Raw genomic sequence first — 14795 nt, 5'->3', positions numbered from 1 at the left:
CACTGCACTAGCCGTCAAAGGTCACAAAGTAAACAAAGCAGAACTGCAACTGTGCCTCCCCACAACCGTTATCTAGGACATGTTACTTACCAAGGTGCTAGGCACCTCGCCCCTCCTGTGTCTCCTGAATCTTGCAATATCCCATGCCCGCCAATAAAAGACAGCTCCACTCCTTTTTAGGAATGAGCAATTTCTGCCTCCCTTGGATCCTCCTATGCGAAAGATGTTCTTGGATTCCCAACCTGACACATTCACAAGGTCTCCTGAGGCTGCTACAGCCTTCTCCAAAATCAAAACTGCCCTCTCCATTACCCCTGCTCTTGCCCTTCTGGATTATTCCAAATGTTCCACCCTGTTCTGTGATGAGAAAGAGGGGTATGACTTAGGCATACTCACACAGAAGCACTGGGACCTACAACACCCTGTGGCATATTTCAGCTCACAGTTAGACCCTATAGCTTCCCCCTTTCCCCGATGTCTCAGAGAGGTAGCTGCCCTAGCCCTTCTCCTTGCAAAAGCAGACAACATCTCCATCGGCCACCACATAAATGTAGCAGTACCATACTCTGTATTAGCATTCCTTCTCAGGGGAAAAACACAACACCTATCTGCTGCACCTCTCACTAAATGTGAGAAACTGCTCCTCTCTTCCACCAACATCACTCGCATTCGATGTGCCCCACTCAACCCTGCATCCCTTCTACACACTCTAGATGACGGTCACCTGCATGACTGCCTCACAGCGGGTGACGTAGTGTCATCCCCATGACCCGACCTCAAAGATATCCCCCTCCCCAATGCGGACCTAGTCCTCTTCGTGGACGGTTCATGTCTTAGGGATTCCACAGGGCTCTCCAGTCAGGCTTTGCTGTCTGTACTTCCTTTGAAGTGTTAGAAGCCTTCCAGCTACCCTCAGTGCGGTTAGCACAAGTTGCTGAGCTAATTGCCCTTACTCAAGCATGCATGATTGCCACACAATGCACAGCCACTATATACACTGATTCCTGTTATGCTTTTGGTATCTCACATGACTACGGAACCCTCTGGAAACAAAGAGGTTACCTGACTGCCCAAGGTACTCCCATTCTTAATGCGCCTTATGTTGAAGCACTGCTTAAATGCTATTTTGCTACCCTCTGAGATGGCCGTTGTAAAATGTAAGGCCCACACTCATTTTTCTGACAGCCTTACGCAGGGAAATGCATTGGCAGGCGTCATGCAAAAAATGCAGCCCTACATGGCCTTCAGGCACCTGATTATGTGCCGCTGTTTCTCCTCTCATTTGAGGATCCCCTAGCATCCCTTTCCATCCTGGCGGACCTCTAAGAGGCGGCCCCCCAGGCTGAGAAACCAAGCTGGGAAAGTGAAGGATGTGTTTCTTGCTCTGATCGCCTATAGTGTGATAACTCGGGCCAGTTAGTGGCCCCAATGTCTTTGTTACCTTATTTAGCATGTGTTTCTCACCTTGTGTCTCATTCAAGTAAGGGGAAGATGACCTCAGAGGTCCAGAGTTATTGGTTTGCTCCTAAATTCTCCTCCATTGCACAGTAATACTGTGCTCACTGCCTTACATGTCTCACATTTAAAATAGGAAAACCTTTGAAAACTGCTCCCAGGGCGCACAAACTCCCTCATGGCCACTTCGTGAATTTGCAAATAGATGTTATATCCATGAGCAAGTGTGCCTCCTTCAAATACATTCTTGTTGTCATCAATATATTTTCTGGGTGGACTAAGGCCTACACCTGTAAATATGCCTATTCCATTGCAGTAGCAAAGACATTGCTGAAAGTGTTCATCCCACGCTTTGGCCTTCCAGTTTCCATGAACTCTGATAGGGGCACCCATTTGACAGGACAAATTGTACAAAATATTTGCAATGCCATAGGCATCCTCCAGAGCGTTCATTGTATTTACCACCCACAATCTTCCAGAAGTGTGGAACATCGGAACCTGGACCTGAAAAACCACCTTGCCAAAGTGTGCCATGAGACTGGCCTGAATTGGCCTGATGCCCTCCTTCTTGTGCTTATGGACATAAGAAATACTGTCAATAGGGCCCATGGCCTTCCCCCACCCCCCAAGATACTTATGGGAAGGCCAATGTGAATGCCAGTAACTCCCCCGCCATCTCCAGATCTTTGTGATTTACAAATGAATGATGATCTTGTTTCCTATTACAAAAGACTAATGCTGGTTGTCAGTTCTCACTTACAACAAATAGAAGAAGCCCTTCATCGACCACCTGAGATACTGTGCCACATCCTCCTACTAGCGGTTTGGGTTGTCCTGAAAGGTCATCATCGAAAATCATCACTGCATCCTCACTGGAAAGGACCTTTCAAGGTCCTGCTGACAACCCACACAGCTGTTTGCTGCAAAGGCCACGACTCGGGGTCCACACCAGCTAGTGTGTGAAAACTCTGCCACCGACCTATGACGACAAACAGCAAAGGGTCCAGGACAAAGACACCCAACTGTCTGCCAGCGCAAAACACTCAGCCAAGCTGCCATCTCCAGTGGTCCAGGATAATGAAACCCATTTTCAGCTACCTACCGGGCACCCAGCAAACACAACCCCAGTAGCATTGCAGCCAGCTCCACTCAATGATAAAACTCTGCTACTCGCCCGAGGTATAACCTGCAGAGTGCTGCTACCAACTCACCTTCCCCCAGCAGGTGAACCTACCAAGCAGAAGCATGTTACTGCTCTGCCTGTCTCCTACGCGTGACCCAACGCTCTCAATACTTTTTGTTATCAAGCAGCTACAATAACGCTGCGCACCTAGAGCATAGGTGCATAAGTCCTCCAGCCCAAGGGGTTTGGGGGCCAGCTGACTGAGTCCAGCGGCTCAGCTGTAGGATTCATTTCTTAAGTTCTTCATTTCATCATATGCCACCCACACCAGACCCTTGTGAAGCATCAGGGTCTACTCCTCGCTGGTGTCTCTACCTGCTATGCAGTTTCTGCCTTCTTCACCATGAAGGAACCGTCTGGTGTGCCCATCAGTGCTTTCTAATCACAGCCCACCAGACGATCATAGCTGAACAGTGGCCTTATTTCTTCCAGCTCTACGCCAGCATCATCATTATTTCTGTCAGCATCTTGAACTTTAGCATCAATCTCTGCAATCTATCAGGCCCTATAACATCCAGTACTCTTTGGAACATTTGGGCACAAGGCCCCAATCGCCATAGGGCTGGACTGCACAAGCTAGGAATATCTCGTTATAATTGCATTTGCCATACAGTTGCCTGACTCATTACGTGCAATAGATGCCCATTATGGTATCCTAATGATTACTGCTCACTTTTACCGCTCGCAGGCTACCCAAGCTAATATACTGTGGAGAAGATACTGCCCCGACTGGTGGGCCCGATTTCTTATTGCCATCAGTTTACTTGATCTGATTGCCTACTGTGCAGCTCCATTTATTCTACATTACTGGACCCTGCTCTTTCTCTCCCTCCTCTGTGCTCTGCATAATGCTCTCTCTATGTGCACTGCTATAATATATGCAGACCAGACAGTAGACTTCTTGAACTGATAGGACCTCCAGGTGCACTGCCATATGACACCAACGGGTCCCTGCCATGCTGCTGCTCCTTGCCGTGCTATTGGCGCTGCCACAACTTACACCAGCAATCCTACACCCGGATATTAACACCTACCTAAACTTCTCCTGGTCCTATGTCAACCTAATGAATGCCTCTGCTTGCTAGGTATGCTCACACACCCTTATGTATGCAAGTAGGGGTTCCCCTGTATTCCTGTCCCGTTCAATCTTGCAGAATGGTGTTATTTCCTCCTCCTGAATTATTCTAATTGCCCCACAATAGATCATCCCTTCCCACGTACATACTTCTACCTGAGCGGCAGAAATATCTGACCTCCCAAGATCCCAATGGCATCCATTCGAACCGCCATGATTTCTTTCGATAATGGCACCATACCGATGGGAACAACGCCAGCCACCTACATATTTGAACGTCAAACAAATCTCACCCGCCACCAACACCACAATATCACGATCCCCAGTGGTAACATCAAGGAATATAGCGCACAATACACCAACAGAAGATTATATTTCCTTTGTGGCTCTACACCTACCAATGGCTGCCACAGAACTGAACTGGTCAGTGTACCATCGGGTTAATTCTCCCTGCCAATCCACCACATATCTCTTTTCCAGTCGCCCAGTACACACCCCAGCATCGCAAACGGCACACCTGGGAATGGTTCAAAGGGCACCTAAGATTTCTGGTGCCTAACATTTGCACTGTAGTGAATAGAGCCGATCTACATGCCCTATCACTCCTCCTTGAACAAGTAGCAAACAAAACAGCTAAAGGCATCGCAATTCTCAGCGCAGAACAAGTAACACTCAGAACTATGGTACTCCAGAATAGAATGCCCCTCGTTTACTGGCAGCCCAAGGGCGAACATGTAAAATAATAGGACAAGAATGACGCACATGGATACCCAATAACTCATGCTAGATTGAGGACATCATAAAGCACCTCCAGGGGGTTGGTACCACCTTACATTAAACTAACGACGGCTATGCTGGGTCCTTATTAACATGGATCCAGACACTTTAGGTTCTCTAGGCTCATCCATTCTACGTGGTATTTTGATCATTATTGTTATGAGTGTTGCCTTTACAATGATAGCATATTTTATCTACTGCCTTTTAGCATGCTGCGCAAAACAAGCGTCTCACTTGCCCGTCAAGAAAAAGCTGCTGCCCCTGGCTGTAGAACTGCCTCCCGAACAGGCCGACCCCTCAGAAGAACAGGAGATGCTAGGTATCCTAGGACAACTGTCTGACGAGAAGATGTACCAAATATTAGGGGCCCAGTCCCTCCAATTGCATAATTATGGCCATACCTATGCATACCCATTATAGTTAATGTATGTTTCAGCTATGCATCGCACCAATCCTGTGCCCTCTGATCTACACCCTGTCCCAGGTACAACCAAATGGGGAGGTTGATGTGGCAGGATTGTTATGCTACTACCACAGCCTTACATACAGGCCTTAGATCTTCCATCTTGGCTGAGCGTAAGGCCTCCTCCTGCACCCAACTCCTCTGAAATACCCAGACCCTGCCTTTGCAGAATACGCTACAGCCCAGTAACAACTAAAGGGACATGGCAGGTACTTTTCTTCCACTTACTCGCTTTATGTTCTGCATTATCTGACATTTAACAGTTGTTTTCGCCAATGCTGATTCAGTTCATGGAACCGCAAGGCTTCATCACAAGTCAGCTGCTTTCAGTTATTAAAAAATGTATACAATATGATGGAAAGTACCACCTACCATTATGAAATTGCCATAACATATAAGTGATATGCTTATGACATGCCTATATAACATGTACTCTGGGGCCAACACTTCGAAGCTCTGTTTGACAACTGCAGACACTTCTCGTCCTGTGCTAACCTAAACGCAAGCTGATAATTCAGCATATGCTGTTTATTTTCTATCCAATAAGAAGCTTGTTGTACTCATCAGCTTTGTTGTCTTGTCTCCTTTATTGCTGCAGGTTTCCAAGAACCAACCCCCGGGGGGGTCTACCTCATCTTGTAGCAGGAAATTTGCATTGGAGAGGGCAGGATATCACCAGTAACATTATCAAATATATTTTAACAGGGTCTTTCAGAACCAACTCTGAGGAAGGATTCAGTGACGCCAACACTTTTGTCTTTACCAAACTCTCAGTGATAACTGTGAAAAAAGAAGGTGTTTCACTGCCTAGGCACCAGGGATCCCTTACTCAGGTGGCCAGAGCACGGCTCTCGCCTTTGGATCCAGACCCTGGGGGTGGACAAGAGCGGGAGGATCACCTGGGTGAGGGGTCCTCGGGGGGTGGGGGAGGAACAATGGCAAGACATGGTATCCCCCTTTCCAAATACCCCTGTCCCATCCTATTTTATAGGATATTACAACTTCCCAGATCCAACCCTTTTTCTACACAAACACTGAGCTGAGGAAAAAGAGGTCTGAGGCTGAAAGGAGTACCCCCCCATGCAATACATTGGACATGTCCCACTAATAGGATCAGGCAGGGTCAGGCACTTGATCTTAATTACAAACACCTGGTACCTGTTAGCTCTCCCCACATTGTTAAAAGGTGGAACACTCAGACACACTCTGAGCAAGGTGATGCACGAGAAGGAGCAGTTCTTCCAGGGCGACGGCGAACCAGACAGAGCAGAGTGCCAGGCCACAGGACGGAACCGAGGTACGGAGAAACCTTGGACACCCAGTGAAAGATTGTTACCTCTAAAGGTCCTTGAAGCTTGCGCAAGGAAGCCCAGCCAGAAAGAAGATACAAAAGAAGATTGCCCTAGCCAAGGTCTCTGTGGAATGGCTGATGCCATAGAAGCAGCGGGAAGAGAAAGAAACTGAGATGCAAGATTTGAACTGTTGTAAGGTTTGATCCCAGCAGAGGGAATCCTGGATGTGAGAGATATCTTTGAACTTTGAAATAAGTAATGTACTCGAAACTACATTTACCAAGAGGCCTTGGTGTAGGAGAGGAATAGTGATGTTTGAGGAAAGAAGATTGACGTGGTCTTGCCGAGTTAAGAGCAAAAGCCTTGCAGTTTCAAAAGTCTTCAACACTGAAAGGAAAGTGAAAGGAGGCTTGACCCCGATGGAGGGAAGCGTATGAAGTTGTGATTGAAACATGGTGAAGGGAAGCCACACAAATTGTGATTGAAAGGTTTGAGCCCAGCAGAGGGAAACCTCTACTGAATTGTGGTAACCAGAAGGAAACAAACTTTTGTTGAACTGTATTACAAGCTAAAAGGTGACCTGGGCTGGAGTGAGAGAAAGCAGAGAGAGGTCCAGTGGATAAACTAGTGACTTTTCGTGGAAGGCCAAGTGGGCCCTGGTCCAGGAAACAAACTGCATCCTTGTGTCCGAAGCCAGAGTGTGTTGCAAGGTCCAAGTGTGCCACCTTACCCCATTATACAAAACGTGGGGAAGGGAGTTTACTCAGCCATACTGACATTTCTTGTGTACACTGATTTTCCTTTTTGCATAACACATTCCCTTTTGTATTATAAAGAGGGCAGGGATTAGGTTTATTAGTAAAGGCCATTTTATTTTGACTAAGGACTGACTAGGACTGTATTTTGTTTGTTTTTTTATGGTCAATAATACTCCCATCTTACTTATAGGGCAGGATAGGAGTTTTCCAACCCATTTTAAACCATCAGTAATGGTTTTGAAACTTGCAGCTCTTGTGTCAGTGTCTATTTGAGATACCATGCCTCCCTCACATAACTTAGCTGAACAATTAGGTTTAGACTCAGTAGGAGGAAGGCTACGTGTGAAGTACAGTTAACAGCTACAAAGTCTGTTAAGGAACTGATGCGCACACGGATAAGTACACAAATATACTATTTATTAACTCAAGACAGAACAATATCCTCTGAGCTGGAAAAAGGCCATCATAGGCCCCATTTATAAGATACGCGAGAAAACTCTCCCAAACAATTATAGGCCTACTTTTTTGCTGGATAATAAAACCCTTGGTGGTGTGGTACGCAATAGACTCCAAGATTGGGTAGATGCAAATGAAATCCTTTCAGCATCGCAACATGGCTTTAGGGCTGGGCTAGGTATGGAAGATCAGTCTTTTTATTTGTACCTTATTCTGGTCCGATCCACAATCCACAACGTGAGGCAGCAACAACCCTCCGAGTGAAGAAAGAACAGAGAGGCCGGACCAGGACTAAATTTCCCGGCCTGCCCTGCTCCTGACCTGCCAACTGCCTCCTACCACCATCAGACGCTTTGCTTGAGACGGCACAGGCTTCTTCTGGGCCCGAACTACAATCCTGAGGTGAGGCTTTGTTACTATCTTTACTCCTTGGCTGCCTTGCTCCTCAAGTGTTCCTGCCAGCAAATGCGTACCCCACCATCTGGCCCGCCCCCACCGCTCCACCATCCAGCTGACTCCCACTCCCACCACCACAGCATCAACCCAAAGAGTGAGGACTGGCCATGGAGAATGGGCATGGATTACATCTCATTGCCTCCCCTGCTCCCAACCTTCCGACTGCTGTACCTCGCTCTTCCACCATTGGAAGCTCCCCGCCACTCCTCCTACCTTACTCCTTGACTTAACTATATGTGTGTATGTGCCTTTTGCCCTGCACATTTGCACTCCGCCATGCAAATGTACAAACTTTGGAGGTGGTTAACCACTTATGTGTATCTCTACACGTAAGGGCTCCCCGCTGCCAAATTTTGCTCTGGAGAGGAGAAAAATGAGCTCCAAAGTGTCCTACAGCACTGCAATGAAGGTGCCTGAGCTACCAAGTCAAATCAAAAGTGAAAAATAATGGGCTGAACGTGTAGCCATAGGGACTTACCAGTGCACTGTTAGGTAGATTTTTCATTTTCATGCCAAATCTCCTTCACCTGTGAGCCCCACAGCACTTTTTGCTGGACTACTGGATTTTTTGTCAGTTCTCCTGAGTGAGTGGGAACCTTTTTCCCTACTCACTCATTCTTTTACTCTACCTTTGGGAACTTTTTATATTTCTTTGTATACCTCATTTTTGGAGTCATGCTGTCCTCCATCTTTTCTAAGGCATCTGTAATTTACTTTTGCAGCATGCAGCACACTGTGCAGTTTTTCTGGGACCCCTTTGGCCTTCCCTTTTTCATTTTATTGTATTCTCCTTTTAGGAACATATGTTCCAAAGGATAAGGGTATACTTGTTATCCGTCTTACCTTTTCTTTTGTGAGTTCAATACACACCAGTGTATGTGGAGTGCTGAGGGTTACACTGTATCTGCTTTCTCACTGCTCCAGTAACATTTCTGTTACAGTGACAAGTATACCTGAATGGCTGGTGGCAGTGGGCGTGTTCTACCGATTTTTGAGTATTTTTCCTAACCTGGCTGTGTTCACAACCGCATTAATGCACATAAGGATCACCATTGCCACAAAATGGTGGCTGCACTCTTTTTTGCCATTTCTTGGTTTCTTGTCCTTTTTTGGTCCTTCTTCTGCCGTGCTGGGTGGGGGAGGTGCTGTTTTGAGTTTTGTCTCCGGCAGGAATCCTTTGTGAAGGGCCCAACAAGGCTGCAGAGTGTCTGTGAGGACAGAAAGCAATGAAGGATCCCAAAACTCAGCTGGTCTTGTCTTCTGACATGCCCGCCTGGAACCAGTTCCAACTGGGAGGCTGGCTATCCTGTAAGGACAGCCACCCCCAAAGTTTGAATGTGGCATGAGTGCTGATTGGCTGGGTTCTTGGATAAAAGGCTGGATTCCTGGTGCACAGACAGAGTCGACCACTGGATCACACGAAGAAGAAGTCGACCAGACGCCTGCAGCACCTTCCAACAACCGGAGAAGCCTGCTGAAGTGACCGCTGTTATCCTGACCCTGATTTGAAATCGATAGTGAAGCTGTGAAGAGGATGACTTCCTCCCTTGCGCTGGTGGGTTTAATTAATCCTAAAATGACCTGCAATTTCAGCCATCCCATGACGACCTATCACCTTCCTGGTCTGCAAAGGCCCAATACTCTGAGACCTGCGACCATCTTGCAATATATCATCTTATTCCTACAACAAAATATTCTGAGTTCCTATAAAAGTGATTTTACTTAACTTTGAATTGCATTAATTAACCTTATACATTTTACACTGTGGTTTACTCACCTGAATTATTGCATTGGTTTTCCATTGTGTTTACTAGCTTTGAAAAGTACTTACCTATATGAAGATTTTCTATCTTTGCATTGTGTATATATAAAATAAATAACTATTATGATATCACTCCAAGTGTGTATGTTTTGTTTGGGCCTATGTATATTTGGTGTTAGCAGATTACTGTGCATCCAAATTGGTCGAATCTGATTTGGTTGCAGTTTTTGAATCGAGAATGACTGTAAATATATGTGTGGGAGTGTGAATCTAAATATCTAAATATAGAGGGTGGTCAGAAGGGGTTGTGGGGGGGGGCTTCATATATTTGCAGCAAAATCAAGATAGAGAAATAAAAACCTCAACCAAATCGGATTTGACCAATTCTTCGATTCGAGGGAATCAACCCAAACAGTATATTCTAAGTTCTCTGTACTGAACTACAACTCACATCTTCCGCCTAAAATAAGCCTTGCAGCTCTGCCACACTACCAAAACCTTGAGTGATACTGGCCTAGACTAGAAGTTGGAGCTCAAAGGGACGGTCTGTATACCAAGGAGACAGTTTTATAAAGTCCTAACACAGGTGGACTTTAGAAAAACTCCATAACATGCACCACAAACGAAATGAGTGAAGCAGGTGAGTGAGACAAAAGGGCCTCACTCTCCCCTAAAAATCAGCAAGGTTACCGACCAAATTAAGGTACACTTGGGGGGCACAATTGCAGCCAAAGGAGGAAAGTTGCAAAAAGAAATCCTTTCCCAACGTATGGAATAAGGTAGACTGAGTGAATGCAGATATACATAGAGAACTAATTTGTCATTAGAAACCCTCCTAATTCACCTGATGGAGTATTAGAAACCCTCCTAATTCACCCAATGTTGCCTTGCTACTGTGCAGACATACAAAACAAATTTGGAATAAGACATTTTTAGAAATAATGGACCATTCATCTGAGCAGTCTAACAGTGGATGAGGAGAGATTAGCCTAACACATGTTAGATGAAAGTTTCCAGTAGTGGGATATGATGGAGAATGTGAGAAACACAACATCTTTAGGTTATTTCAAAATGCCCATTTCAATTACCTCACCTGTAAAAGTACTGTTGACTCTGCATCGTTCTGAACCCTGATGATTGTCAAAGGTACAGGCGTCACTTTCCTCATCAACACTGAACGAGTCAACTGGTGCAAGAAGTGCAGGGCCTGTGTATAATAAATAGAAATGTATGAAGGTGTGTTTAAAAAAGGAAAGCAACCTGTAACACAATGCTGAAGATTGTGCATTTAATTGTGTCACTGGTTGTGTAACAGATTAAATTTGCTGTACATACAGTTTACCATCACTTTTTTTTCTCTACTATAGGGTGGTCCACGTGTTGCTCATATTTGAGTAAAATTACAGTAATGACTTGCTTACACAACAATATCTTCATTATTTCATTACAATATTAGTTAAGATGGGGGGCGCTGTTGAGCAGCCAGCAAGATGGCTGCTTAGCTCTAACGCTCCGTGGCCTGTTAGCTGCAAATCCGCCTCAATCAGCGGTTCTACGAACATACTGGAGCCGAGACCCTAAGCAATCCGCTGCCCACCGCCTCTACATCATCCTGCCCTGTTTTGGGGCGAAATCGGAGCTTTGGGTCTGCTTCGCCGCCGGCTGAGGCCTCCTGGGCCACGTGATTCCTCCGTAGCCCATCCCCCCCGGCGCCCTCCGAAGGATCACTTTACGGCGGCAGCCGGCTGCCTGGCTTCTGCATCTGCCGGCGCGGTGCGTCGCCGCCTGAGGAACTGAGATTCCCTCCTCTCTGCCCTCCCACCCTGGACTTCACCGTTGTGCGCTGCTGAGTGGCGCTGCTCTCCCCGCCCCCACTCTCCCCGTGGCGGTGCGCCTGGGCTCGCGGCCTGTCAGCGCGGCTTCTCTCGCCGGCCCGCTCCTGCTCGTGGGTGGCGGTGACGGCGCCGGCCCCCTGACGGGCGGACTCACTCCGGAATATGGCGGGGGCTGCTGGAGCGGGCCCCCACACTGACAACACCCTGTCAATCCTGCCTTGCGGCTCCGCCACCGACTTTTCTGGTTCCGTGGGACAGTTGGGACTGGCAGCCGTGCCGGAGCCTCCTGGTGATCGGGCTCCTGCTATTGATTGGGACCCCGCTCCCGCCCGCATCTTCAGCTACAGGTTGGAGGCCTGCTCCCACCCGTATCGTCATCCACACTTTGTCCCGCAATATCCCGGGGTGAGGAGGTCGGGGTGCGGGTCGCTGCGCACTGAGCCCATCTGTGACTGCCTCATCCTTGGGCTGCACCTGTCCCACTCCATGAGGGACAGTGGCCCCCACGCACACCAGGCTCCCCCGCGACCATTCACCTTGCGCTGATGCCACCCTGGGCGTTCCACCATTCTCCTCTCCCCAGTCTGCGCACCTACTCGCTACACCCTGGGTGCACCAGGCGCCCCTGACTGTGCTGCCCTCCATTACTGGCTCCCTCTGCCTAGGCCCTCCTGGCTCAGAGGCGGGTGCCGCATGATACTGTCCCCCCCAGCCAATACTGCCGCTGGACACCTCGCTTGCCCTTCAAAGTGGGCCCACCGCCCTAGAACACGCCTGTTGGGAGTGCTCCTTGCTCCTGCCTCCTAGGCAGTTGCCGACCCATCGCTGATTGTGGGCCAAGTCCCTCTATAAACCCCCTGGGCCCGATTGCTGTCTTTCTACAATACATTCTCTGCTGCTCTCAGAGTGCCCCCAAAGATGTCCGGCAAAGCACGTGGGGCCAACAAGGCTGGAGCAATGGACAAGTTTGCCAAATCGCTTGCTAATCAAGACCAGGCTTGGGCTGCCCTCCTCCAAGACGACCCGGATGCATCCTCATGTTCCCCTCAGCCGGACCTTACGACACTCATGGAGTCTATGGCCAAAAACTTTGCGTCATTTCATGAAAAATTAGATGACATAAATGCCAATGTTGCCTCACTACGCACCAAATTGGATCAGCATGGCACTAGGCTGGTGGAGGCCGAGACCAGAATTGGGGCCACTGAGGATGAGGTACACGTGCTCCAGAATACGGTCTCTGGCTTGGTGCGAGATATGAAGCAGGTCAAGGCGAAGTGCGATGACTTAAGAGTCCAGATCCCGCAGGAATAATATCCGCATTGTGGGGGTTCCTGAGGCAGCCCTCAAAGGCAAAATGGAACTTGCAGTCGAGACCCTTCTGAGAGACCTCCTGGGTGATCCTCAACTTTCCCCTTTCTTTACTATTGAGCGCACCCATCGTTCACTGGCCCCACGCCCCAAGCCGGGTGACTTCCCCAGACCAATTATTGCCAAGGTTCTCAGCTTCAGAGATAGAGACCACATTGTACAGCTGGCCTGTGAAAAAGGGGAACTGAGACTTAAGTCCCAGATTATCCTCATCTTTCCTGACTTCTCGGTCAACGTTCAAATGAAGCGCAGACAATTCAATGGTATGAAAAAAATGCTTAGAGAGAGGAAGGTGGAATATGCCATGTTGTTCCCTGCAAGGCTGAAGCTCACCCACCGTAATAAACTGTACTTCTTCACAGTCCCAGAGGAGGCGGTGAAATTTATTGAGTCCCATATTCCTGTCCCAGGCCCTGAGGGTGACCCTGTGGATGAGGGTTGAGCCGGCCTGCCATGCACCCGTTACTCGAATCATCGTGGTACTATTACCGCACCTGTCATTTGCATTCTCCTTGTAATCTCATGTATTCTTTCCCTTGTGTATTCACTCATTGTCGTAACTCATTGTGAAGTTTCATGAAGCGCAATATGGGTCACAGCTGTATGGTTTACGGTATATTGCACCTATACTGGGATCCTCTATTCCTATACCCCCTGCTTATCGTACCCTACTATGTTGTCTCCTCTAAAACTTAACTTAGTTACCGCTGTACGTTATTTGGTGTATTCCACCGTTCAATTATTTTAATCGGGCTCACGGCAGCAGCTGCCCCCGCTGCAGTTGCAACGCCGAGTTTGGCTTGTTTTGTTCATTGGTTGCTCCCCTGTTTGGTGTGGGGGCTGGTCCAGCCCCGTTGAGTTTGGCACAAAAGCCATGAGACTTTGGGTGGGTTTTTGGGCACTGCTGTGCTGGGGGAGGCAGTGAGGGAGGGGGGAGGTGTTGTTGGGGAATGTTTTAATAAAAATGGTGAGACAGTGGTAGCTTTTGGTATGACACATCTGGTCACTGCACTAGTTGCCGGCACTTCAGCGACGAACTATGACACACATTACTCGGATCCCCCCTAAATTGCTACTGAATGGCCATTAGGCTAATGTCTTGGAATATCAGGGGGCTCAGCAACTTCACGAAGGCACGCAGGGTCACGGCTTACGTCCAGAGGCACGGGGTCAAAATACTTCTCTTACAAGAAACTCACGCCCTCGCACATTTATCGTCCTCTCTTGCCCCGGCATGGGGCCCCAACAAATACTACACTGTGTTCTCCTCACAATCCAGAGGGGTCCTCACCTTGATTCACAAGTCCTTGGAGTTCTCCCTTTGCACCAGCCATATAGATGTCCAGGGTAGATATGTGATCCTCCACTGTTTCCTTGCTAATACAGAATGCCTCCTGGTCAACACATATGCCCCATGCATTGATGCACCCGATTTTTTCGACCACATCCTTGACATCCTCCTAGGCTATGTTGGGGTTCCCATCATCTGGGGGGGGACATGAATCTCATCCTGGACTCCGACTTGGACAGATCCGGTGTTGCACCTAGAACACTGTCCAGAGCCGCTCGCTGCCTCCATGCACACATGCTCACTGCCGGTCTGGTAGATGCCTGGAGAGTACTCCACCCAATGTCGAAAGAGTTTACATTTTATTCCTCCGTCCACGACAGTCATTCCAGAATTGATCTTTTCCTTCTCTCCGCGGGGCTCATGGACAAAACACGTACCAAACAGATTCTGCCGCGCACATTATCCGATCACTCCCCGATCACGTTGGACATTGCCTTGCATCCGGCCCTCCCCCAGCACTCTAACTAGCGGTTTAAGTCAGACGCACTGCACGATATTGTCTTCAAGGCTGACATCCTTGCAGATATCACCTCGTTTTTTGAAAATAACAAACGCCACGAC

The 14795-nt window shown here is 48.1% G+C and overlaps 1 protein-coding gene across 4 annotated transcripts in view; it reads right to left on the bottom strand.

Moving 5' to 3' along the window:
- The window catches only part of LOC138521163 (zinc finger protein 282-like), a 511590-nt gene that overhangs the window by 339427 nt on the left and 157368 nt on the right, over nucleotides 1–14795 (bottom strand). For all 4 annotated transcript variants that reach the window (XM_069633752.1, XM_069633753.1, XM_069633754.1 and 1 more), the window contains one exon: nucleotides 10771–10884. In XM_069633752.1, coding sequence (XP_069489853.1) covers nucleotides 10771–10884 — 114 coding nt within the window. The remainder of the gene's footprint in view (nucleotides 1–10770; nucleotides 10885–14795) is intronic.

This window comes from Ambystoma mexicanum, chromosome 13, assembly GCF_040938575.1.
Source record: "Ambystoma mexicanum isolate Mex_15411 chromosome 13, UKY_AmexF1_1, whole genome shotgun sequence".
Lineage (NCBI taxonomy): Eukaryota > Metazoa > Chordata > Amphibia > Caudata > Ambystomatidae > Ambystoma > Ambystoma mexicanum.
This window is presented reverse-complemented; position numbering and strand designations above follow the sequence as displayed.